We start from the raw sequence: 26092 nt of genomic DNA on the forward strand, positions 1-26092 counted from the left end.
AGCTAGTAGGTATATAAATATAGTATGTAACAATTTATTTCCTGACTATGTTTTAAATAATAATCAGAGACAACCTATTTCATTTCTTCTTCTTGAAGTTCTTGATCCCAAAATAACTTGGAAAGCTTCATTGATCCAACATTTTATTGATTTAATTTAGATCCATTTTTGGTCGGATATTTCATAGTTTTTAGAACATTCCAGCTTTTTATCCACAATTTGTGGTGCGGTCATCTGGGTGTTACAGCGCATAGGTAGATTTTTCCTTTTTTAGGTTCACTGAAATTGCCATTGACAAAATCGAAAAACTTATCTAAGAAAAGCACGATACCTGCCGTGTCGCAACTTTATTCTGGAAGCTTTTTAATACCTGAAAATATATTTACGGTTAAGATGTTATCAAAATTATAAAAAGATTATTTTATAGCGAGTGTTGAGCATGCATTTTAAGGGTGTGCTATTGTCACATTTAATGTTAGGTAACAAGAAATCAGTGAATCAGGATATAATTCATGTAAAATGTCGACAAAGGTAAACATATTGTGGATGGATTTTGTCATTAGATGTAGGTCTTTCCAATTTTGGCAGGTTGTAGTTGATTTATCAGATTAAGACCTAGCCACGGAAAACAGTATCTTAGTTATGATAATCAGAGCAACGGGTACCTAAAGACGGGCCTTACGGGCACTAAGAATGGTGCTAGTTCAACGGTTGTTATTTGAAATGTTACAATGTTCCATGTTCCATCGCCAACATTTCATAAATATGCTTTGCCCGAAGCCTCTATCAAAGCTTTTGATAAAGATGAAATAATAAATAAATGTTCCGGGGCACTATATATATATATATATATATATATATATATACTCGAAAATTTACTTACCTTGTCCTTGTACCGATGTACATACAAGAAGGTACACATATTCGGTGCGGCCCGGCCGCCATTGCTTTTCATCTTGCCTGCGTTGGTTTGGTTGAATGAGTAAGAGCACAACTCAACACAACTCACAAGGTTGGTTGTGATATAAAGAAACGCTGTTAGTTAATATCAACATAAATCTGATCAAAAATATGTTTAAACGGAATTTATATTAAAAACCAACTTAGAAATAATTTTAAAATTTCCCGTTAAACCAAACGTCATTTGGTTTTTTTATTCGTCATAATACGTCAATCTGTCATTGTACGGTGTTTGCGCTAGATATTAAAAAAACTACTTTTAAGTTTCAAATTTAATTTGTTTCCTAGTTCATTTGCAACGTAAGGTTAGTAACACTATCAAAACATTTTTTATTAAAATAATATTCTTCTAGATTTAATTAAATACGATTAAATTACCTGCTTAGATATTTGTTTGGTATATTTAGTTTTCTACCATACACACACAAGAATGACATCTAGCCACACTCAGCCCTCCTTATGCTAAAAGGCGGTATCTCAAAAACGAGTGAACTGGAAATGGAACGTTATGATTAAAATTTAAGGTACTTATTTGCATTCAATCTTCAATTGAGATACCGCTTCTAGCTCAGCAGGGCACCACGGCTGAGGAATAGATGTCCAGCATAACCCAGAGATGGCATTATTATCAGCATTACATTACTCCTCTTCAGAGATACTATACCAGATTACATTTTCGTTCAGCTGACATTTACGGTTTATTTATAAACACCGGTTTTTATGTCAGTCAGGGAATGCCAGCTTTACAATGGTCCATTCACTACCCAACATATAAGACACTACTGCTCGACTACTGCTCAACTACTGCTCAAACTACTGCTATTTTACGTCGCATAGCGGACGCGAAACGATAAACTGAAAATAATTATGGTCAAGTCATGGTCAAGGCCGGTACCTCATAATGATAATAACTTTTAATTTATTTGACCACAAAGTTTACACTACATTTCAATTTAAATGCCTTTGTTATGCGTTTTCAGTAGTTTATATTATTTGACTATTTTAATAAAGTTCATTAAAGTGTAGCAAGATTTGTTATTGAACCAATTACGATATGATTACGATTGGACGGAACCAAGACGGAACCCTAATATAGTTTTGATATTAACGCCACCTAGCGTACAATCATGGTACCCTGGAGAACATCATCTGCTACTTACTATACATACGTTCTTATTGATAGTTATTGAAATAGACGGGGAAGGGACGTTGTTCGGCCATATTTGTTATTGTGCTCGATAGGGATTTATTTAGATCATTTCATTTTAGAATAGACTAGTTAATGTTTGTGATGTATTTTTTTTCCTTATTACCCTTTCTAAAGAGTTTCTATACAGTGACATAAACACGTACTACTTATGAATATAGTTATGCCCAGTGACTGTGAATACCCCCCGTGGTAATTCGCTGTAGTCATCCAGCGATATTTATTGAGAATTTGTGTCGATAAATAGCTTTAAAGTGGCGGGGGCGTCAAATAGCAATGGAAAAGGGGGACGACAAGCTGCCCCGGTCGACGTGGGGTCTCCCCTGCTCGATTGGGAAGAGGGTGACCATTTCAGTTTTGAGGACTCGGAACGTTTCGAGGGTGATTCGTTGTGCAGTTGGAGCTCGGAGCCTGAGAGCCTGTGCAATAACTGGCGAGGATGGAGAAGGCCGAATCTACAGAACTCATTCGGCAACCGTTCCGCGAAAAAGTCCGTTCAAGGTAAAGTTTCTCTCACACAGCTGATCCTTTGTCTCGATCGGCCGAAATTAGGCCAGTATTACCTAATTTCTGACAATACTCGCCTTTGTACCCTGAAATAAACTAGTTTTATGTCATGATTTCTAGATATATATGCATTTTGATCTTATTTTGAACGAAAGTGAAGTAGTGTCGTATAGGCACGTACATAGTTTGTATCTACATACAAAGAACAGGTGCTGTGAAGTCATTTACCTCTGACTGGACAGAGCAGTTAATAATAATACGTTGGTTTCCAATCCCTGCTCTTTGTTGCTCAACATTCTCAAACATCATTTTATGCTTCAATTTGACTTTTAGTTTCACTGCATTTTACTTTTCTCAGTTGATAGAAAGTTTCATACAATGTGTAAGTATCTGTACTTTCACAACTTTCACTGATTCATTTTTAATAGTCATAATTGAGATTTACTGCATGTTTTGTCACTTAAAACTAGTCTTAAAAGGAAAAAAATAATTATTAAACATTTTGTTATACAGCGTGGAAAAAATGTATGGGCCCTGGAGGGAAAGTAACTTAAAACCTTCAGTTAGCTCATTTTACTTAAAGGAAACATTCTCTTATTTTTTTAAAGAAACAAAAGTGCATTCAGTTTTTTTTAATTTGCTTGTCTTGAACTGATTTAAAAATTCCAAGAAATAAACACCCTCTATTTTATTATACTAGTCTAAGATAACAGTTAATGTTAATGATAACATTTCTCCAAGAAACTTAGGTCTTTCACTCAATTTAGTACTCAAGAACATTTTTAGACAAGCAAATCTTTAAATGCAGTTTTTTTTTTAAATAAAATAATGTTTCCTTTGAATAAAATGGAGTAATTTAAGTTCCAGGGCCCATAATTTTCTTCCATCCTGTATAGTGTTTACTTACTTCTTAGTATCCATACCTGCCTACCTACCTACTACTACCTTTTTTTTTAAATAAAATTAATAATAAAAAAAAAACAAAATAATGTTATCTCTAAAAATAACTTATCATCATTAACTTCCAGCTTTCCCTATCCCGCGCCAGCTCTTTGACTTTTTGATATGACACGACCCCTACTTTTTCTTTCACTTGATCGAAAAATAACTAAGAGTTCTAAAAATTAATAAGTTTTTTTTTACGATGAATGCACCATGCTGTACAAACAAATATGAATTTATGTAAACAGTGCGTCAAGTGTTTTAAGCAGTGGTATGGCCGATCGTGAACCACAAAATTTACATTGTTGTTACAGAGAAGACCGTATCGACTCTAAGCGAGTTAGCAGCAAAGTGTGTCGCCTGCCACATACCCTTCGAACTAGTGGAGCATGTCTACCCACCCGTTCCGGAGCAGCTGCAGCTACAGATCGCGTTCTGGAGCTTCCCGGACAGCGAAGATGACATCAGACTTTATTCATGTCTGGCAAACGGGTCAGCAGATGAGTTCCAACGAGGCGAGCACTTGTTTAGAGATAGAGCTGTTAAGGATGTGCTCCAGATTGGTAAGTGTTGTTTTTAATGCTTTAACAGTGTAATCCTTTGTAAGAATATAGTGCTTCTACCTCTAATATTGGTTAGTTTGGGTGATCCCTTCTCACTGTACCTATCTCTTGTATCATCATCAACTTATTTGACTGACCAGTGATCATTTATAAACCTACCACTCCACTCTCCACACTCAGTTTTTTTTTTCATAAGAAGCTTTTCAATTTAGAAGTTACGTCGTTTCGACGTCGATTAAGTCCCGTCGTTGTGAATAATCACGATGGTTAGTGTAAAGTACAGTCTGCAAAAATGTGTGCCTTTAATGTTTACTTTTTCCCTCCAGGTTTCCACTTATCAGCTACAGTGTCGTTCAACATGCCTCGAGCTCAGTTCAATGTGGCAGTAACATTCGACAGACAGCGAATATCATCATGCAACTGCACTTGCTCGTCCACAGCGCACTGGTGCTCGCATATCGTCGCCGTGTGCCTCTACAGGATACATTTGGTAAGTATTCTGTTTAACATAGAGCTCAGTTTAGCATGGCAGTTACCTTCGACAGACGTCGAATATCGACATGCAACTGCGCCTGCTCGTCCACAGCGCACTGGTGCTCGCATATCGTGGCTGTGTGTCTCTACAGGATACAGTCTGGCAAAAAAGAGTAGAAATTAAAAAGTGGTAACAGTATAGTGTTGTCCCGTTTTTCTTAGATTGAGTTGAAAGGGACGACACTATAGTGTTGCCACTTTTTAATTTCTACTCTTTTTTGCCAGACTGTACATTTGGTAAGTATTCTGTTTAACATAGAGCTCGAATCAGCGTGGCAGTTACTACCGCGAAGTTTTAAAAGTGACAAATAGTCGTTTACTTCAATTTTACGATGGCATGACAACAATATCGCATTTACGTGACCGCGATACGATTAGATATTCCAAAGTAACTTCTAAGTGCTGTCGCGTAGCGGCTTTCCCGGCGCGGCCTTGGCATTAGGCGCTAAGCAACGTAAACTGCCAATGCCACGATTAGCAAAGGAAATATATGTAAAGAAGCAAATTTTTAGCGTAATTAACGTGCAAAAAGTCTGTTAAAATCGAAACTAACGGTCAAATATGTTATTTATTCTGCGAGGCACACCGTCTAAGTATATAATAGAGCTTTAGAAGAAGAATCCGCTTTTTTAGGGTTCTGTACCTAAAGGTTAAAAACGGGACCCTATTACTAAGACTCCGGTGTCCGTCCGTCTTTTAGCAGGCTGTATCTCATAGATTCAGATTCAGATAATATATCATAAACCGTCATATTATATTGCCGCTTTAACAACAAATACTAAAAACAGAATAAAATAAATATTTAAGTGGGGCTCCCATACAACAAACGTGAGGTTTTTGCCATTTTTTGCGTAATGGTACAGAACCCTTTGTGCGCGAGTCCGACTCGCACTTGGCCGGTTTTTCTGTATGCATTTGCATGACATAATTTACTAAAGGACTGAGGCTAACCAGTGGGATTACGCAACGAATAACAATAGAGTCCTTATGGCCACAAAACTATCGAGTCAAACCACAGTTATGTCTAAATAAAACGTAACCTCCAAAGCTTTATGAAATTACTAGCGACCCGCCCCGGCTTCGCACGGGTAGTTCAACTAATTTACACAAAACCTTTGCTAATTATACATATAAACCTTCCTCTTGAATATCTATTTAAAAAAAAGACGCATCAAAATCCTTTCATCATCATCATCATGTCAGCCGATAGACGTCCACTGCTGGACATAGGCCTCCCCCAAGGCTCGCCACTCCGACCGATCCTGTGCCGCTCGCAACCACCGAATTCCCGCGACCTTCACCAGGTAGTAGCTTCATCCTTTGCGTAGTTTTAAAAACCTAAGCATACATAGGGACATAGGGACAGACGGACGGACAGACAGCGGAAAGCGACTTTGTTTTATACTATGTAGTGATGAATCATAACTACATTTTTACTATTGGTGTGGTATTCAATGTCGTAATGTTAGCATGCCCCTTAAAATTTGGCATTGGTGACTCGTTTTTAAAAGGATCACGTAAGAGATGACTGTCTAGACAAAACGTACTAACTGACTAAAATACAAAGCTAACAAACAGCTTACTCTTTTAAATTTAATTTAGAGTATTGTCTTTGATTAGTGTATACTTAAATTTATGTCTTATTACTTTTGAGTGGCTGTAATTTTAAATACATTTAAGCAAAGACTATGCATGAATGTATTTTAATTTACAGCGTGAATTTCTACATTTTGCTGAAGGTATTTAACCGACTGGCTCTCGAAAAAGCTATTGTAAAACACTACTTTAAAACTGCAAAAAATTGTATTTTTTTATAAGGGCCCATATTCCTATATCAAAAAAATTACAATAGAATTTATAAGTTACAAGATTTTAAATTTAACAAGTTTGTGTAACAGCAAACATAATAAGCGACAAATTTGCATATATATATATATTTAATTTTAACAAATATGTAAATTGTAGGACATTTGACATAAGCACCATGTTGTGTTACGTGTTGTTAAGTGTGAATTTTTTGTAGATTGTTAACTTGTAGATCTGATATGTATGTAAACTTTGTGCATGTACTTAACACATTATTTAAAAGGTTGTTAAGTGTTGTGTTGTTAAGTGTGAATTTTTTGTAGATTGTTAACTTGTAGATCTGATATGGATGTAAACTTTGTGCATGTACTTAACACATTATTTAAAAGGTTGTTAAGTGTTGTGTTGTTAAGTGTGAATTTTTTGTAGATTGGTAACTTGTAGATCTGATATGTATGTAAACTTTGTGCATCTACTTAACACGTTATTTAAAAGGTTGTTAAGTGTTGGGTTGTTAAGTGTGATTTTTGTGTAGATTGGTAACTTGTAGATCTGATATGTATGTAAACTTTGTGCATGTACTTAACACATTATTTAAAACGTAACATTATTGGGCCATTTCTCAAACGGTATTAGACTAATATTTCCACGAACAGGGGCCCATTTCTTAAACGGTATTAGACTAATATTATTAGTGTGTTGCCATGGTAACCTATACAATCTGACAGTTCGTGGACTAATAATATTAGTCTAATACCGTTCGAGAAATGGCCCCCTGTTAAATCGTATGGGTTGCCATAACTAAACACTAATAATATTAGACTAATATCGTTCAAGTATTGGGCCCCTTGTCAACTTGTACAAATGTACACTTGTGAAGTTTTTTGTGATAGGGCCCTGACTATACTATAGGGTCTGTGAAGAATAGAGCTAAATTACAAAAAGGTTCAAGTTTTTTCTAACTCATGACTAAATAAAATGAAATTCAGACTACGAGGGCTATGAATTATTTAATTAGCCTTTAATTTACCAACAGAATAAAACTTTTAAATTGGGTGTATGAACTAGTTCTTATTGTTATTGTATTGTGTTAGAAGAAATGTTGTAACATATTCGGATAAGAAATCGGAAAAATTCGGGTAAAACTGGAACAAGGAGAACGTAACCATGGTAACAACTAGTAACGAGTGACAAAGAAGTGGATTCACCCAGATTCACCCATCAAAAAAAACAACGCACATAGATTAAAAAGTATGTATTACGCAACCCCGCTGTGTTAGATAACCGAACGCATTAAACACCGGAACTTGACTCTTCAGGCCAAATCTCTTCCTGCTAATCTGTTGTCATTGGCACTCATCCCAGATAGAATATAATGTAGAAATCATTAGTTATAGGACTTATATAAATGGTTTTCTTATGTAAATCTACATCTGCATGCTGTCAGGGTTCAGTCTACATTGTAAAATGGCAACAATTTGGTCACTTTCGTCTAAATAAATGTTAGCATACCTGCATATTGTACAAAGTGTAAATTATATTCGAAATGCATTGACTTATAGAAAGCTGATAGAGTATTGCTGTCACGAACTTCACAAATTATCCACTAATGTACCAGAGTCAGTAACACCTTATCTTTGACAGCGAATCGCTTTGCCATGAGTCACGTGACGCATTCTTTTTCTCGCTCATTGGATTAAACTCATTGAATTGGGAGATTGATGGGACATGTCCGAGGAATTGAGTGCAATACCACTGAGTAAACAAAGTTATTTATTACAGATACTAAAACTGTATTTTCTCTTCTAGCCAACACAAGTATGCCTGCGAGCGCCCGTATCAGAGTCCCTCCAAAGGCTCAGACGCGACCAGCTACAGAAGTTTGCACAATACCTTATATCAGAGCTACCACGACAAGTGCTACCCACGGCTCAACGTATACTGGACGAGCTGCTGTCCGCGCAGCCTAACCAGATTAACACGACCTGTGGAGCGCCGGATCCGACCGCGGGGGCGTCAGCGTATGAATATACGTCGTGGTTCCTTGATGAGAAGACCTTGCACAACAATATCAATAAGATTTTAGTCAAGTTCTGTGTTCCTGCTCCTATAGTCTTTAGGTAAGATTTTTTTTGATAAATTTTACTATACTGCCTACACTTGCGTGTTATATTTGGCCTATTTTCCAGACTTTAGTGAGCTAATATTTTATTAACGTAGTAAAGTCCGACGGAAGTGCAATATTTTGCGGCATAATCATGAAACTGGTTTGATGGTGTAACCGGAAGAATATGGCCTTAGAAAATCTTTGTTTAAATAAAATTGATCGTTTTGAGTATCTAGTAGGTGACAACAAAAACAAGCACTTGCAGGTGGAAATTAAAGTAAACCGGAAAATGTTGCAGAAAATTCAAATATGGGCGTTATAAAAAGGTTTTTCAGGGTTGAAGCAGTATTAATCAATTTCATAAAACAGCAAACTCCCAAAATTGAAGCGCTCCAAAATTACCTATTCTAATAATTTCTGTACTCTTAACTCTATTTTAAGGGTTCCGTACCTCAAAAGGAATAAACGGAACCCTTATAGGATCACTTGGTTGTACGTCCGTCCGTCCGTCCGTCTGTCAAGATACTTTATCTGGGGAATGCGTGGAGGTATCGAGTTGAAATTTAAACCATACCTACTCAGGTCTACGGTCCCTTGAAGCTGTGAAAAAATGAAACTTCTAAGTTAACGTTAAACAAAAGATACGGCCGTTTACCCCGAAAAAAAAACCGTATATTTCGACACTCTCAAGGGAATCAAAATTTATAGGGTATATACATCCCGTTGACCTAGAACTATGAAATTTGGCAAGTAATATCGTCTTACACTACAAGGACAGGGAAAAATCTCAAAACTATAAATTTGTGATACGGCTAAATGTGTGATACTTATAATTATAATAAGACCTATTGTTAACCACATTTAATGCAAAAAAAAAAAAAAAAAAAAAAAAAAAAAAAAAAAAAAAAAAAAAAAAAAAAAAAAAAATGTTTTAGTTTACTTTTACTTTTTGTAAAAAAAAACCTCGCACTTGTCCGGTATTTTATTACTTACTTACATTTTACAGTGTTTCAATTAGGCTTGATTATACATGCTTAAATTAAAAATCAAGGCATTACAAAACTTCCTGTAACCAACATTGACACGCGTGTTTTATCATAAATTACATAACAAATTACGTGTTATATTTACATTGCAATTCACTTCCTATGTATGCACTTCTGAGAAAAATGGCCATTGACATTAACCGGAACTGATGAATAAACTGACTTCGAACTGACGGGAAACTGAATGAATGAATAACAAAAAGAGATGAATAAAGTATTTTTGAATAAATTTACATGCTGACCTTTTGAGTCCTGTCTACTTTATATACGACATCAGAGGCATTGACCCTATACAGAATAATCGGCATTCAATATAGATTTAAAGCGGTATTAAAACAAAATAAATTATTAGACTTATATTGACCGGGATATAGACCGTGATACAAAAACACACACGACGACACGACGGGATACAAAAGGTAATCACGGTCTATATCCCGGTCAATATATGTCTAGTGAAACTAACCGTGAATCATTCAAAACTGTTAAAATAAATTACTTTCCTAGATCCCATAATGTTTTAGTCGTCGATTTCCCTGAGTACTAATTATTAAAGAAACAGACTTAACTTTGGTAAGAATCCGAAACCGAACTGAAGTCATCTTCTGAAACATAATCTATAATTCTATATGCAGTATTTCGTTATTATTTACCATATTTATATGCCTATACCTGCTATTTCAATATTTAGCTTGGATAGATTTAATTTTAATAATTTAGAAACACAAGTGTGGTACATCCCCTTTCTCCCTCAACGTACAATCAACTCATTATCTTTATTAAGAGCCCGTAGTCGATTTGAAAACGCGCGAAGATACGACTTTTACACAGTAACCGAACGCCGGCCGCTGCTTGAAATAACGCGACCGCCTAAACAATATTGATACTTTCGCAACATTATGCGTCACTTTATAACTTTAATTAGGTTAAAATAAAACTTTCGGTAAATTTGATAAAATCGTTTATTACTCTTAACAATTTACCTATGTATTCATATAATACATACAAATTATATAGCATGATGATAATGATTTGCACTAAGGCAATATCTTATATATATATATAATCATCTTACTCGCGTTATCCCAGCCTTTTTGCCACGGCTCATGGAAGTCTTAATCCCAAGAATTGGCGTAGGCACTATTTTTTTACGAAAGCGACTGCGATCTGACTTTCCAACGTTCCAACCCAGAGCGGAAACTAGCCTTTTGTTGAAATTTGGTATACAGATAGTTTGAATCCCGGGGAAGGACATAGAATACTTTTTATTCAAGAACTCACCCTTTAAGGGGGTGGAAATTTGTATGGGGAATCAATAAACGCTGAACCGATTAAGATGAAATGAGGTATGGACATAGTTTGAGTCCTGGGGAAGGACATAGGATAGGTTTTACCCCAGAAACGGGGGGCAGGGGGGGGGGGTAATGGAAATTTGTATGGGATCCAATAAAACCGATTTGGATGGAATTTGATATTATGGAGATAGTCTTAATCGTTGGGAAGGGTGATAATAATTTTTATTTCCAAAGTCATCCTCTTCTCTTCTCCACTCTTCTAACACTCGCTCAACGTGTGGTTGGTTGTACGATGAATACTGCTCAAGACCTGGAACACCTGGAGTGCTTCTGGGTGCAAAGGGTCAGGGGTAACACTCGCTCAACGTGCCGCTGGTAGAGTATGATGGGGAAAACTCAAGACCTGGAACACCTGAAGTGCTGCTGGGTGCAAAGGGTCAGGGGTAACACTCGCTCAACATGCCGCTGGTAGTGTGTAGTGTACGATGGATACAGCTCAAGACCTGGAACACCTGGAATGCTTCTGGGTGCAAAGAGTCAGGGGTAACACTCGCTCAACGTGCTGCTGGTAGTGTATGATAGGGAAAGCTCCAGACGTGGAACACCTGGAGTGCTGCTGGGTACAAAGGGTCAGGGGTAACGGATAACACTCGCTCAACGTGCCGCTGGTAGTGTATGATGGGGAAAGCTCCAGATCTAAAACACCTGGAGTGCTGCTGAGTGCAAAGGGTCAAGGGCAAAGGGTGGGTAACACTCGCTCAACGTGTTGTGGGTAGTGTATGACGGAGACAGCTCAAAACCTGGAACACCTGGAGTGCTGCTGGACGCATCGGATCAGGGGTAAAACTCTTTTAATCTGAAGTTGGTAGAGTATGCTGTAGGCAGGTTAAGTTCTTCAAGACCTGGAACACCTGGAGGGCTGCCAGATGAAGCAGGCACCTGACCAGAGCTACCACACGTTTAACATGCAGTAGGTACTGGGGGTTAAAAGGGGGTGGAAGTTCTGATAACAATAAATGAACCTGAGTTCCACTAAGTACAGCTAGGGTTCATTATCAGCTCTATCTTGGGTACTGCTCTCCCATTTGCTCATCAAGACGTGTCGGAAGACCAAAACAGCGTGTGCCTATGTTGCACCAAACCTGCGTTCCACTAGGTACAGCCAGGGTTCAGCATCAGCTCCATCTTGGGTACTGCTCTCCTAATTGCTCATCAAGACGTGTCGAATAACCAAAACAGCGTGTGCCTATGTTGCACGAAACCTGATTTCCACTAGGTACAGCCAGGGTTCAGCATCAGCTCCATCTTGGGTACTGCTCTCCTAATTGCTCATCAAGACGTGTCGGAAGACCAAAACAGCGTGTGCCTATGTTGCACCTAACCTGCGTTCCACTAGGTACAGCCAGGGTTCAGCATCAGCTCCATCTTGGGTACTGCTCTCCTAATTGCTCATCAAGACGTGTCGAATAACCAAAACAGCGTGTGCCTATGTTGCACGAAACCTGATTTCCACTAGGTACAGCCAGGGTTCAGCATCAGCTCCATCTTGGGTACTGCTCTCCTAATTGCTCATCAAGACGTGTCGGAAGACCAAAACAGCGTGTGCCTATGTTGCACCAAACCTGCGTTCCATTAGGTACAGCCAGGGTTCAGCATCAGCTCTATCTTGGGTACTGCTCTCCCAAGTGCTCATCAAGACGTGTCGGAAGACCAAAACAGCGTGTGCCTATGTTGCACGAAACCTGATTTCCACTAGGTACAGCCAGGGTTCAGCATCAGCTCCATCTTGGGTACTGCTCTCCTAATTGCTCATCAAGACGTGTCGGAAGACCAAAACAGCGTGTGCCTATGTTGCACCAAACCTGCGTTCCATTAGGTACAGCCAGGGTTCAGCATCAGCTCCATCTTGGGTACTGCTCTCCCAAGTGCTCATCAAGACGTGTCGGAAGACCAAAACAGCGTGTGCCTATGTTGCACGAAACCTGATTTCCACTAGGTACAGCCAGGGTTCAGCATCAGCTCCATCTTGGGTACTGCTCTCCTAATTGCTCATCAAGACAGACCAAAACAGCGTTTGCCTATGTTGCACTAAACCTGCGTTCCACTAGGTACAGCCAGGGTTCAGCATCAGCTTAGCTCTATGTATACTAAAACCTTCTCCAGAATGTAACAAACACTTTTCTAAAAACCGCATCAAAATCGGTTCAGCCAAATGCGAGATAATCGCGAACAAACATACATACATATACGTACAAACATACGGGTCAAACTGAGAACCTCCTTTTTTTTGAAGGCGTAATAAACAAGTACTTACAACCCAAGGATTAAAGTTTCTGGTCGCAGTTTACACGCACACAGTACAGCCAAACACGCAAACAAATATAACTTTTTACACGGCGAGCGACGCACACAATGATAAATAACTTCGTCGTCGTCGATGCAACGTGCGGAGCCGATCAACAAACGTCCTGCCTCTACCAGCTCCCGCGCGGGACTGAGGCCGCGAGCGCGTGTCACCGATGTTATGCCAGAAAAAGGGGAAGTTTTTAAAAAATCGTCAGAAAATAAAAGTTGCAATTTAAATAAAATGAAGTACAGCAACAGTTTAAGTAAACATTGCAGATTATTTGAGTATGCAATCTACGTCGAAAATAAGTAGATTTTCGGAGAAATTGTCACTTGTTTTGAGGTCATTTCTGGAGAAAATTGAATTCGTTTAACTTTCATTTCCTCGAACTCTAAGTCATATAACAACAATGTAATCTGATAAACCTAGAGTACAGAATATGTGTTATACAAATTTACCATTTTTAGCAGTCCAAACTTTACGAAATTTACAAATAAGAGCATCAAAGTCAGTGCTTTACACGCGTTTACCTAAATGTCCATCAGAAAAAAATTCATTACTAATTTAGTAAGCCTTTTTTCAAAAAAATGATCTGATAAACCTAGAGATAAGAAGTCGTGCTAATAGAAACCAGTACTTGTTATTTCAATTAGGTAACAAAAGGTGTACAAAATCACAGAAGAAATCTATCAACTTTACATTTTTGCGACTAAAATCGTAACCGGGCTCTTAACTTCAACCGTTAGCTATTCTAATACGTCCCCAATCTTCCAGTGACGTAAACTACCTAAGCACAAGCGCGCCACCGGCCGCGGCGGAATGGTCGTCCCTTCTCCGGCCCTTACGAGGCCGAGAGCCCGAAGGCATGTGGAACCTCTTATCCATAGTGCGAGAGATGTTCAAACGGAGTGACAGAAACGCTATACCGCTTTTGGAGATCATCACTGAGGAGGTTATGGCGTGTGAACAGGTACGTAAAATGCCATTTAAAACGTGAACATGTAAAATACCTAAGTAAAGGTGGAATCGTCCCTTATCTGCCCTTGCGAGGCCGAAAGCCAGAGGGCACGTGGAATCTGTTGTTCATAGTATGAGCTAGATGTTTAAAAGGAGTGACAGAGATCATTACTGAGGAGGTCATGGCGTGTGAACAGGTATACATACAATCTCATTTAGAACTTAAATCTTTGTAAAATACCTGAGCAAAGCGCCAATCACGGCAGAATCATTCCTTCTTCGGCCCTTGCGAGGCCCAGAGCCAGAAGGCCTGGAATGGAACCTCTTGCCCATAGTGCGAGAGATGTTCAGGAGTGACATTAAGCTTCCAAGTGTTGTAAGGAAGAGTAGACCAGCGAACACATTTCCGGGCGACAGCGCCCGGAAATGTGTTCGCTGGTCTACTCTTTGAACTAGCTGAAGGGTCGCACACTTGACTTCTTGACTTAACATTATATTCTCATTACTAATAATACTAAACTATTGACCATATGCTGTCCCAGCAGGAAAAAAAGTATAAGACGGTGATTATAATATTTATTCGTTTGTTCAGATAATAGTGTGGTGGTACAGCACAAAAGCAGCGCTGGTGGCGTGGGGCGGCGGCGGCAAGCACGGTGGCAGCGGCAACTCCGCCGCTCAGCATGCCTGCTCGTCCTTGTGCGATGAGGTAACGCTTTACTGACCATCGGTACACTTTGCCTTGTTCCAATAAGGTTAATGAATGAAGAATTAATTATCTCAACGATGGAACTAACGAGAACGCGACTTAACCGATCATTGGTAGAAATAATCTTGTTGCAAAAAGGTTTGAGAACTGCCAGCAACTTGTTTTCTGCCAGCGATGGTACTGTAGTGGCAAACACGACACTATTATGTCAATGTCAAGGCACGAATGTCACTTGACTCGCATGATATGCTTTAGCCATAGAGTAACTTATACTAGAGCGGTACTGTCATAGTAAATTTTGTAACCACAGTAAATTCACTGCCATCTATCGACACACTTTAAAACTAAAAATGAAGATTTATAAAAATACGATAAAATTTTAATTATTTTGACCCATGTTCTTTTATTGATATGCGTTAAAATTGTTAAATAACAAACGAAACCGTCAACGCCATCTATACGAGAGTAGGCCAAAGCTAGTAGCGCCCTCTGATCGAGAGTCAAATTTTCTTGATTTTCGAGGCACGTTTTTTCCTTAGACAGTATCCATCTATTACGGAGTTATATCTATCTTTGCTTTAGCTAATGGTTTTAGTAAAGAAAGACAACAATAATCAAATCAAAAAATCTACAATTTCATTTAAACATACCTAGATAATGCTTTTTACCTGATGCAATGCGTAAAATGGAATTTGTTGATCAGTGCTCTCAAAACTCATATGTTTCAACTTTCAATATTATTTCTACAAAATATTATTTTTTAACAGGTTGTGGTACTTTGGCGTCTGGCCGCCCTGAATCCCGGCCTGGCTCCCCATGAACGTGACACTTTGCACGAGCAGTTCACTCAGTGGCACATGAAAGTGTTAGATAAGGTAAGATACCACAAATAAGATCAATGTATTAATTTCCGCTACCTTAAGTTTGTATGGAAGAGATCAACGACAAAAACGCCTAACGTCGATGTCCGAATTGTTTGACCTAAGAAGCTGTTTATTGCAGCGAAGTGTCAATAACTACTTAAAGTTTCCGATTTAGGTCACAAGTTGCCCGTCTTCAGCGCACAGTCGCTGCCCAATTATACCGTATAATCTTACCTATTACTCATGACAGGTCGCCAAAAACCGCAACAACCACATGGGGAGCTCATCATCCCACACCCGACACACGAGAACCCACTCTCATCCCCCCTACATCAACGGGATATCTGAGAACGAAGTTTTCCCGGGCTTCCAACCCGCTATGGAAGCCTGCTATCTGGAGTGGGACGACTACCAGATACCCGGAGTGACTTACACCAAGGACCTGAACCCGCTGTACCACAGTCCGTTCACTATATTCAGACATGCTGATAAACAGGCTGATGTGCATCAGGTTAGTCGACTTTTAGATGCTTTACATATCAACTACAGACGGTTTAATGAAACAAACTAGTTTTACAAGACTTTTCTAGGTATAATTATGACCGATGTGTCCCACGTGATGTTGCGTCGAAAATTCGAAACGTTCTTCGGAGTCTCCAATCCTTGTTAATGTTCAAACGAAAAATATGAAAAAATACAATTTAAATTACTATAGAATTCATGCAAACATCAAATTCTTAAAAAAGGAAAAGAAAATAAAATTAATAAAAAAAAGAGAATATATTTACTACTACTATTTATTTGGACTATATAGCGATAAGGCCGCCTTTTGTTTACCTCTGCTTTTATGTATTTAATATAAAGAGGATTTGCATTGTATTGTAAACCCTTCGGTATAATTTCAGGTGAATTCTTCAAAAGCAGTATTAAACAACGAGATGTCTTTGAGCTACCGTCTCACAAACCCAGACCCTCACCGCACTTTGGTGCATCGGACCAGAATTAATGTGGACTTGGCCATCCCAGGACCCTCAGGACAAGTAAGTAAAATCACGAAAATTAACCAAATATACCGCATGATAAACTAACTTGGTACTCTTACCAAAGACGAATCTAAACACCGTAATAAATGGTCGCGCACACACCATTACTGCACATCGTCAGGCCTATGGAACTCTCCGCGCTAGCTCGGATTTATACCTACGAATCGCGTCCCCTTCACGGTACCAAGCCAGTTGGTTGCCACACGCGCTAACGCGAGCACGCCACCGCGCGCTCGAATACGCCAGAGATCATACGAAAGAAATGTCTTCGCAATGAAAAAATAGGTCAGCATGTAGTGTGAGTGGATGCAGGAATACCAAAACAAATAATAAATTATCGTTTTTTACTCTTTCGGCAAATGAGGAAAAGTAAGTAGACATTCTCAATATAGGTACTTACACCTGCTGTTATTATTTTTACGATAGTTACAAGTTACAAGCTAAGTAGGCACTATTAAATTGTTAAAGATGTAGGTAATGTTTTTTAAGACACATTTATAGTTAGATATCTACCTAAGATACCTAAGTATTTGAAAGAAGCGTCGGCAACCCTAGCGTTGAGCGGCGCGTTGAAGGTCACTCCATTGTATTTTTGTGTAGGTATCAAAACGGTAGCTATTTGCATTTTCTTTGAGAGATAAGTATCTGTTCATAAGAACCATTATATAATCTGTGACATCGTACACAAACACGAAACCACGAAACTCTCAGCGAAATTTTACATTTAGAAATCTTGCCTCTGTACTTAACAAACTGTGAGTGTCCCATTCAATACATCTAAATTGCGAGAATGGTATAAAGTTCAACACTAAATTGTTAACACGGTTGTCTTTTTAGACAACCTTTAGAAACCCAACACCCTTTTTAGAAACAACAACCTTTTTAGAAAGCCTTTTGGCTTTGTTTTTTTAGAATCAAGAATCAAGTGTTTTATTCGTGATAAACCTAAAACTATTTTTAATGAGTTTGTTTAATTTTCAGCAACCTGGTGGATCTGGTGAAGGCAACAGTGAACAGCCTGGACCCAGTGATGGAAACCATTCCAGCGTTTCGTCAGAAGGTAATAATATCCATCCAAAGTTTTGTGTAACATTTATTTCTTAAGATACTAAATATATGTTTTTTAATGACGTGTAATCGATTTTGTGCCATATTCATTTACGATACTCGACTTTATATACGCAGGAACTCGCTATAAGATATTTCCAGGAATATTAAATTACCTGAACTAAGTCATTTCATTTACTTCTATAGTCGGAGACATGGGAGACGACAAGCTCATTATCACTTCATCCTCAGGTTTCTGCGAGAACGAAGAAGAGATCCTAGTAGCCAGCGGCGTCGACACAGACTCCCAAGAGTCCAGCTCACCCGCCGTATCATCCGACGATGCAGCGCGTCGGGTCTCCAACGATGATTCCGTGTCAGATGATGACTGCAACTTGTACTTCTACGACACTGCGGCCGCCAGGCTCGCTGTGGCCGGCGAGGGCACCAGCGGCACTGCCGTGGTGAGTATACAGGGTGGATTTTCTTTGTGGGTCAGTGAGGGCAGCTACCACATCCCGTGCTGCTACGCGAAAATAATCTTAAATGACCTTCCCTCAATTTCAAATTAATGAAGATTGGCGTTTATAGATTTTAGAAAAAACATACACGATTTCTCGACCCATTTTATTTCTCGAGATTCGAGAATTCTCGAGTTGTCTCGAGTCTTGAGTCTTTTTGTATAAACCGTTTAAACATATTATTTTCTTTATTTTGGTAAAATAAAGAAAAAAAATATTTTTTATTGCACATAAATTCATTTTTGTTACAGAAATGTAACAAAAATGAATTTATTATTTCAAACAAACTAAAATTTAAATTTCACAAGCAAACAACAATTATAATGGGAAGGACAAATTGGGGCTCCAAGTAAACAAAAAGAGTCAGTGCTAAGTTCCGAAAGGCCGGGAACTAAAGCCGAGAAGAACTAGAATAGAGAGGATGACTGGGGTCCACAGGGGAAAAACTCACACTGGGAGGTATTCAATTCCAGTTTCAATTTTAATTGAATTATTAAAACAAACAATTTTTAAAACGTTATATTAAGTATCAAAACTTTAAAAAGTTACTATACTAAAATTATGTATATTTCTAGAATTTTAAGAAGTAATATATTTGTATTTTTCGTTTAGATCCCTAGCCTTGACTAAATGTCTTAAAACAATTTAAATGGGTTAAATATTAATATGACTAGGAACTATGATTCAATTACAATAATCATCATAAAACAAACGAAAAAGCGTTTTGATGACAATGACAATAACACAAAAAATGTCTTGTTCTAACTCTATACGTTAAATTCTAAATCGCGGGCGGAGTAGTTAGGCAAAAAGGCGCGTCTAGCGTTTGCGTTTCAAGTTTCGAATGAATCATTTTTTTTCTCGTTTCGAATGAAGCCAAAATTCTCGAGTTGTCTCGAGTTCGAGAAATCTCGAGTAGAAACCCTAAGTCGGACTCGCATTTGTCCGGTTTTTTATTATAGGTTTTTTTTTTTGTGCAAATGTAGTGTAAGTGTTATTTGTTATTTCAGGAATGGTCCGCTTCGGCGCCGACGGGCTGGGAGTGCGGCTGGCAGGTGCAGTCCGCGCGCGCCGAGGGCCTGCAGGCGCACGGGCACGCGCGCGAGGCGGGCGCGCTCGGCGCGAGGCTGGCCCGGGAGCTGCTCGCGCGCCCTCCCGCACTAGGTATGGACCGCCTCGACGCCGACGGGCTGGGAGTGCGGCTGGCAGGTGCAGTCCGCGCGCGCCGAGGGCCTGCAGGCGCACGGGCACGCGCGCGAGGCGGGCGCGCTCGGCGCGAGGTTGGCCCGGGAGCTGCTCGCGCGCCCTCCCGCACTAGGTATGGACCGCCTCGACGCCGACGGGCTGGGAGTGCGGCTGGCAGGTGCAGTCCGCGCGCGCCGAGGGCCTGCAGGCGCACGGGCACGCGCGCGAGGCGGGCGCGCTCGGCGCGAGGCTGGCCCGGGAGCTGCTCGCGCGCCCTCCCGCACTAGGTATGGACCGCCTCGACGCCGACGGGCTGGGAGTGCGGCTGGCAGGTGCAGTCCGCGCGCGCCGAGGGCCTGCAGGCGCACGGGCACGCGCGCGAGGCGGGCGCGCTCGGCGCGAGGTTGGCCCGGGAGCTGCTCGCGCGCCCTCCCGCACTAGGTATGGACCGCCTCGACGCCGACGGGCTGGGAGTGCGGCTGGCAGGTGCAGTCTGCGCGCGCCGAGGGCCTTACAATATTTAAAAAAAAACACGTCAAGATTGTTTACCTTTTTTCTAATGCTAAAAAAACGAACCTTCTAATGTATGGTATTGTAGCCAGCATGATTCCTTTAGATATGGTGCGTTACGCACCTTAGCGAATGAATGAAACACATTCCTAAAGTGGCCATGTACTTTAAACGAGTGTTATTTTTGTGTGGTTGTTATGTGAAAGAACAAATGATAGATATAGTTTGTTGTTCACGTTCAGGTTCGAGCGCGGGCGGCGCCAACAGCCACGACCCGCGCAAGGCGCGCCGCCGCCACACGCCGTCCCCGCGGCTGTGCGCGGCCAGCCACAGGCTGTCGTGCCTCGCGTCGGCCACCTTGGCCAAATGCGCCTTCTTGTGCACCGTAAGTCTATTCTTTTATTTTTCTTCTCGTCGACTGTACCTAATGGTTGAATTAAGATTTCGTATACCAAACTGTAATTGGGTACTTTTCATGTATGGGCTCCCAACTCGACTATAATATTAATTTCGAAATGGTTTAGTCCACTATAATGAAATTGACCAGTCACAGCTCGTCGCGGTCAAGAGGACGAAGCAAAACGATAGCTCAAATTAATTATTTATTTTAAGTTGTATAGTAGAAACAATTGCTTCATAATTCAGAAACGCGCATGTGACACCCTTAATATAGCAACATTCATAGACTACGTAAACCGCTTAGCGTTGCTTGTTAGTCTTCACTACGGTGGCCAAAATCGAGAAAAAAACTGTCATAAAATTGAATTTAGCGCGGAGCAGGTACCAGGGCCTCATGAGTTACGAGAAGGCGTCTTTGACCAACCCGACGGGGGCCCGTAGAAAAAGTATTGTAAACAATAGTTATCATTAATCAAGCTTTTCAATCTCGTACCCGCCAATAAGGCCACTTAGCAAGCCTAATCTTTTTTAGTCCGCGGCTCACATGCAAAGTTTAAAATAAATCGCGGCGCCCCTATTACTGTCTACGGCGCCCTAGATCGCCGCGGCGCACAGTTTGGAAACCTCTGCACTAATGTATAGACATAAGCAAAGATAGATATAACTCCGTAATAGATGGATACAGTCTAAGGAAAAAACGTGCCTCGAAAATGACGAAAATTTGATTCTCGATCAGATGGCGCCACTAGCTTTGGCCTACTCTCGTATAGAGGGCGTTGACGGTTTCGTTTGTTATTTATAATTTTAACGCATATCCGTTAAAGAACATGGGTCAAAATCATATAAAAATAATTAATGCAAATAAAAAAATAATTTATCCATATTTAAATACATTTTAACGTATTTTTATAAATCTTCATTTTTAGTTTTAAAGTATGACGATAGATGGCAGTGAATTTACAGTGGTTACAAAATTTACTATCTTATTATATCCTTTTTGACATAAGTAAGGTGTAGACACATGCCGTCCCCTTGGGCTGTGCGCAGCCAGCCACTCCCTCTAGTCACTAGAGAACCCTATTGAATGTGTAATTTAAATGGCAACTACTACAAAAATCAATACAGGAATCTAGAGGTTCACTTGTCGGGATTTCCTTGTAAATAAATTTCGCATCGCTTAAATCAACATCTTTATTATATCTGGCTTGTATTAACATTGTGTACCCACAGGTTCTAGCAGAATTCAGTGAGCACCACGAACTAGCTTTCCGCGTGGGTCTGTTCGCCCTAGAAATGGCAAGACCACCGGCCAGCACAAAAGCCCTAGAGGTCAAACTCAACAACCAGGAGACTGAACTAGTGGCGCTGCTGAAGAAACTGCCAACTGGACCTGAACAGCTAGCCTTAGCTAGGGAGAAGGCTGAGCAACTCCGTGACGGCACGCTTAGGTAAAATAAAATAGTATAAGCCTAAATATATGTAGATAGGTTTATATAATTAAAGTAGGCCTTGTCACGAAATTGACATTTGAAGCAAATAGCGCTGTGTGGCACTATACCTTTTGAAATGACTGATCTGGTTAATATTAGCGTTTGACAACCTAAATAACCTTCGAGAAACCAACAATGCATTGTATTTATACTTACAGTATATATGGTGCAAATGTACCGCCCTAGTGCGGTAACTAGCACTATACGTGCGTATGTCGAAAATTTAAAGGGCCATATGTACTGTAAAACGTTGTACACGTGCGAAAAGGTAATTCGCAACTCGTGTCGATTTAAAACACTCCCTTCGGTCGTTGCGAATTTCCTACTTATCGCACTTGTTTGACTTTTTTGTTTATTGTTACAGAAATAGAGGACCCGCTCTGCTACCTATCGCGTTAGCAAGTTTCCTGTTCGACGTCTTAGTTTTATCTGCGACTGACAAGGAAAATAAGCACCCAGTAAGTAGGAACTTCGTTTTGTATGATGGCAAATTTTTCACACCACTATTTCTAGTATAGGGAGCGTAAATAAACTGTAGGTCGCCCCTTGTTGGGCGTGAAATGAAAAAGGCAAGTTAAGCATGCAATCCTCTTTCGGGCCCATTCGTAATCAATCTTTGATTCTCTTATAAATCCTATAGGGGTGACAGTTAATGGGCGTTTTCTAAAGTAACTAAAATCTGATTCTTTCAAATCTGGACATTCTTGGGCTCATTCTACTCGGAATCGACAGCATTCTCCATCCTGCCATTAAAAAAAGATGTCCCAAAACGTCACGTTTTAGTGTGAACATTTTTTTGTATGTGCGTGACGTAGTGAAATGTACAATTTTCATAAAAAAAATTGGGTCATTTTTTTAATCATTAGGATTTAATATGCTAGTGATTCTGAGTTGAAAGAACCCAAAAACACCAGGATCTGTGAGAATCAGGTTTACATTTATTTTAGAAAACGCCCTAATGTAAGTGAAAGAAAAACTATTGTCAATGAGTAGTCATGTAAATATTTGAATTCTTTAACTCTGTACAGGCGAGACAACCTTCAGACGAAGCCCTCGGCTTCGAGGCAGCAGTAGCCGCACTAGGCCTAAAGGCAAACGTGTCCGAGGCCGAACACCCATTACTATGCGAGGGCACTAGACGCCAGCGCGGAGAACTGGCGTTAACCCTGCTGGCTTTCTACAAGGACGATTCAGTCAAGCTGGCCAGGATTATGAATAAGGTATGCAGTTGTGCCAGGCGTGGCTCACTCCGCGATTTCGTCGCGTCGCTACAAGTACATGCGGCCCACACCAATTTTGGTGTCTAGCCATAGTAGTTGCCGCGCACCGCTACGGAACGGACGCCTGTTCGCGCTTGCGCCACCTAAAATAGAGTGAATCTTCTGTACCTAGTACTATTATTTATTCTGTGGTTGTGGGGAAGATTGCGATAAGTGAAAGGGTGCCGTAGCGGAGGGTCTGAAAACCCACGACAATAGGGAATATCACGCAAAACTCTGCGTCGAGGGCGTCACTAGCACAATCACATGGCCCATCTCGAAGCACGAAAATCTAAAGTTCGGTTTCTGCCTCTCTATCACTCTTGCATATTCGATCGATAGAGATACAGATAACGAAATTTCGATTTTCTCGTTTCGCGGTAGGCCACCTGTAAACAAACCGCCCTAATGCATCAATGTCATAGTGAAAACTTGTCAAAAACTGTTTTTCTACTCGTCGACTACTCTTACCTACCTTACTCTTTTCAACGTTGGATCTTCCGACTCGAGCATTAGAATTTTTTCGATACGGTTTAGTCAATTATAAAAATTTTGAAAATAGAACTTCATACATCATCATATATTTAAGAGTTATACTCTTGTCGGTGGAGCGATTTCCATAAGTGTCGGTCCTCTGCCTTCTCCTTGACAGCCTGATACAACACGACGTTGAGTTTTTCCTTTACTTGATCTATGTATGTTCTCCTTGGTCTGCCTCTCCGCCTCCTTGCCTCAACTCTCCCTTCAATTATGTTCTTGATAAATTCGTCGTGTCGTAGCAGGTGTCCAAGCATCTTTCCTCTTCTATTTTCTATGGTTCTCAACAAACTCCTCTTCTCTCCTACCATGCGTAAAACCTCTTCATTTGTTTTCTTCTCCGTCCAACTGACCTTTGCCATTCGGCGCCAGCACCACATCTCAAAAGCCTCCAGCCTCAAGAACTTCATACATTTCGTAGAAATATTTCTTGTTCAAGGAGACTCGATTCAATGCAAATTAGCCAACGATGGCGTTTCGGAACGTAATTTCGTCGCGGCATCTCATATTTCCGCCTATTTAAACACGCTGCTGCGTCGCCTCTGCTTTATGATTGGTTGGCCAATCACAGCTAGCAGCGGTCAAGAGGACGAAACAAAACGATAGCTCAAATTAATTATTTATTTTACGTTGTATAGTAGGAACAATTGCTTCATAAGTCAGAAACGCGCATGTGACACCCTTCATATAGCAACATCCATAGACTACGAATACAGCTTAGCGTTGCTTGTTAGTCTCCATAGGCTACGGTGGCCAAAATAGAGAAAAAAACTGTCTTAAAATTGAATTTAACAAGGAGCAGGTACCAGGGCCTCCTCATGGGTTGTGAGGAGGTGTCGTTCAACAACCCGCCGGGCCCCGGTAACCGTAAAGCGCCTTCTACTATATCCTAGGCTGTCCAACTCGGGGCCACGATCATTTTTAAGACATCTCAATCAGTAACTGTTTGCGTCTACTAATCTTGCGTTATAACAATGTGTATATCTGTTGGCAGTTATTGGACCGCGACATCCACCAGCTGACGAAGGGCCCGATGGTGAGCGTGTACTACACCAACAACCCGCGCCTGGCCGCCTACCGCGAGCAGCACCCGCACCCGCACCCGCACCCGCACCCGCACCCGCACCCGCACCCGCACCCCGCAGCGGCCCAGCCCGCGCCGCCGCCGCCGGTAAGTTTGGGAAAATTAAAAAAAAAATTAGGACGTCGATTTGAGGCGAATTTAAAATCCAAGTCGCATACGATGCGATATCGGTGACATGTGTATACCCCTTTCTTCAGTGATGAAACTGTAGTATTTTTCGTACTATATTATTTTTGTATAATATATAGTACAAATATTGACTAAACTATAGCACGGGCGGCAACGTAGGGCTCACCTAACCTAACCCAACCTAGCTCAAAAATGCGTGTATGTTGTGGTGGGACGTGCTCTTAAACGCTACAGTTGATACGCTGACAGCGAATCTGTTACGAGTTAGCATTTTCTCGGAAACGGTCGTATTTGTCATGCTACTGCAGTCAACCTCGGTACTTATTGTACTGAGACTGACTGAAATAGCATAACCGTTCGTGCGTTTCCGTGAAAATACGATGGCAAACAATTATGCACTACATCTGGGGCCCGTTTCTCAAAAGCTTGTAACTTATAATACAAGTGGAAGTCCCTTTCTAACAAAAGCTGTCAAAAAGTGACATCCGCTTGTTTTACAATTTACAAGCTTTTGAGAAACAGGCCCCTGTACTAACACTACTAATGTGACGTGACAGACTTTTTGAACTTTCAACTATTTATTAGTTACTCCTCTATAATTATCACAGGTCCACCAAAGTTACTCATATTTTTATATCGAGTTACTTATAGTCTTATACTAAAGTTTGATGGGAGCCCAGTCCAGCTCTGGTTCAATAATAGAAACACGAACTTAAGGACATGCATGCAAAACTAACAATGTACGAACAGTTCGTGAATGTACTAACATATTTCTCCCATATGATTTTAAATTGTTTTACTACATATATTTTTCTATAACAGTTCAATCAGTTGAGAAAGATGACGTACTCGTACTCGTACGCGCCGCAACAGGTACATAATGTTAAGCAATTGATCTGTTTTAATGTTATTGTCATGCGAGACATGGATGTAACTATTGTTTGACATGTTTGTTAACCTTAGTTTTACCAGAGACAGCCAAAGGGACACAATACGTAAGTAAGACAGTGCAAAATATTGTAGCTAAGCCATGGGCCATATAAAT

At 40.3% G+C, this 26092-nt stretch overlaps 1 protein-coding gene and 1 long non-coding RNA gene across 2 annotated transcripts in view; one reads left to right on the forward strand and one right to left on the reverse strand.

The window, feature by feature from the left end:
• LOC134743807 (uncharacterized) overlaps positions 1 to 26092 on the reverse strand; it is a 576396-nt gene that overhangs the window by 185108 nt on the left and 365196 nt on the right. The window lies entirely within an intron of this gene.
• The window catches only part of LOC134743689 (zinc finger SWIM domain-containing protein 8 homolog), a 41551-nt gene continuing 19506 nt past the window's right edge, over positions 4048 to 26092 (forward strand). Inside the window, exons 1-17 of the mRNA XM_063677292.1 lie at positions 4048 to 4179; positions 4506 to 4669; positions 8329 to 8639; positions 14089 to 14284; positions 14864 to 14980; positions 15748 to 15855; positions 16094 to 16354; positions 16749 to 16883; positions 17868 to 17946; positions 18186 to 18397; positions 19465 to 19618; positions 20392 to 20534; positions 21779 to 21996; positions 22403 to 22496; positions 23067 to 23258; positions 24829 to 25005; positions 25870 to 25920. Of these exons, the coding sequence (XP_063533362.1) occupies positions 4538 to 4669; positions 8329 to 8639; positions 14089 to 14284; positions 14864 to 14980; positions 15748 to 15855; positions 16094 to 16354; positions 16749 to 16883; positions 17868 to 17946; positions 18186 to 18397; positions 19465 to 19618; positions 20392 to 20534; positions 21779 to 21996; positions 22403 to 22496; positions 23067 to 23258; positions 24829 to 25005; positions 25870 to 25920 (2580 nt within the window). The 5' untranslated portion in view covers positions 4048 to 4179; positions 4506 to 4537. The remainder of the gene's footprint in view (positions 4180 to 4505; positions 4670 to 8328; positions 8640 to 14088; positions 14285 to 14863; positions 14981 to 15747; positions 15856 to 16093; positions 16355 to 16748; positions 16884 to 17867; positions 17947 to 18185; positions 18398 to 19464; positions 19619 to 20391; positions 20535 to 21778; positions 21997 to 22402; positions 22497 to 23066; positions 23259 to 24828; positions 25006 to 25869; positions 25921 to 26092) is intronic.

Source organism: Cydia strobilella, chromosome 8 (assembly GCF_947568885.1).
Source record: "Cydia strobilella chromosome 8, ilCydStro3.1, whole genome shotgun sequence".
In the NCBI taxonomy this organism is placed as follows: Eukaryota; Metazoa; Arthropoda; class Insecta; order Lepidoptera; family Tortricidae; genus Cydia; species Cydia strobilella.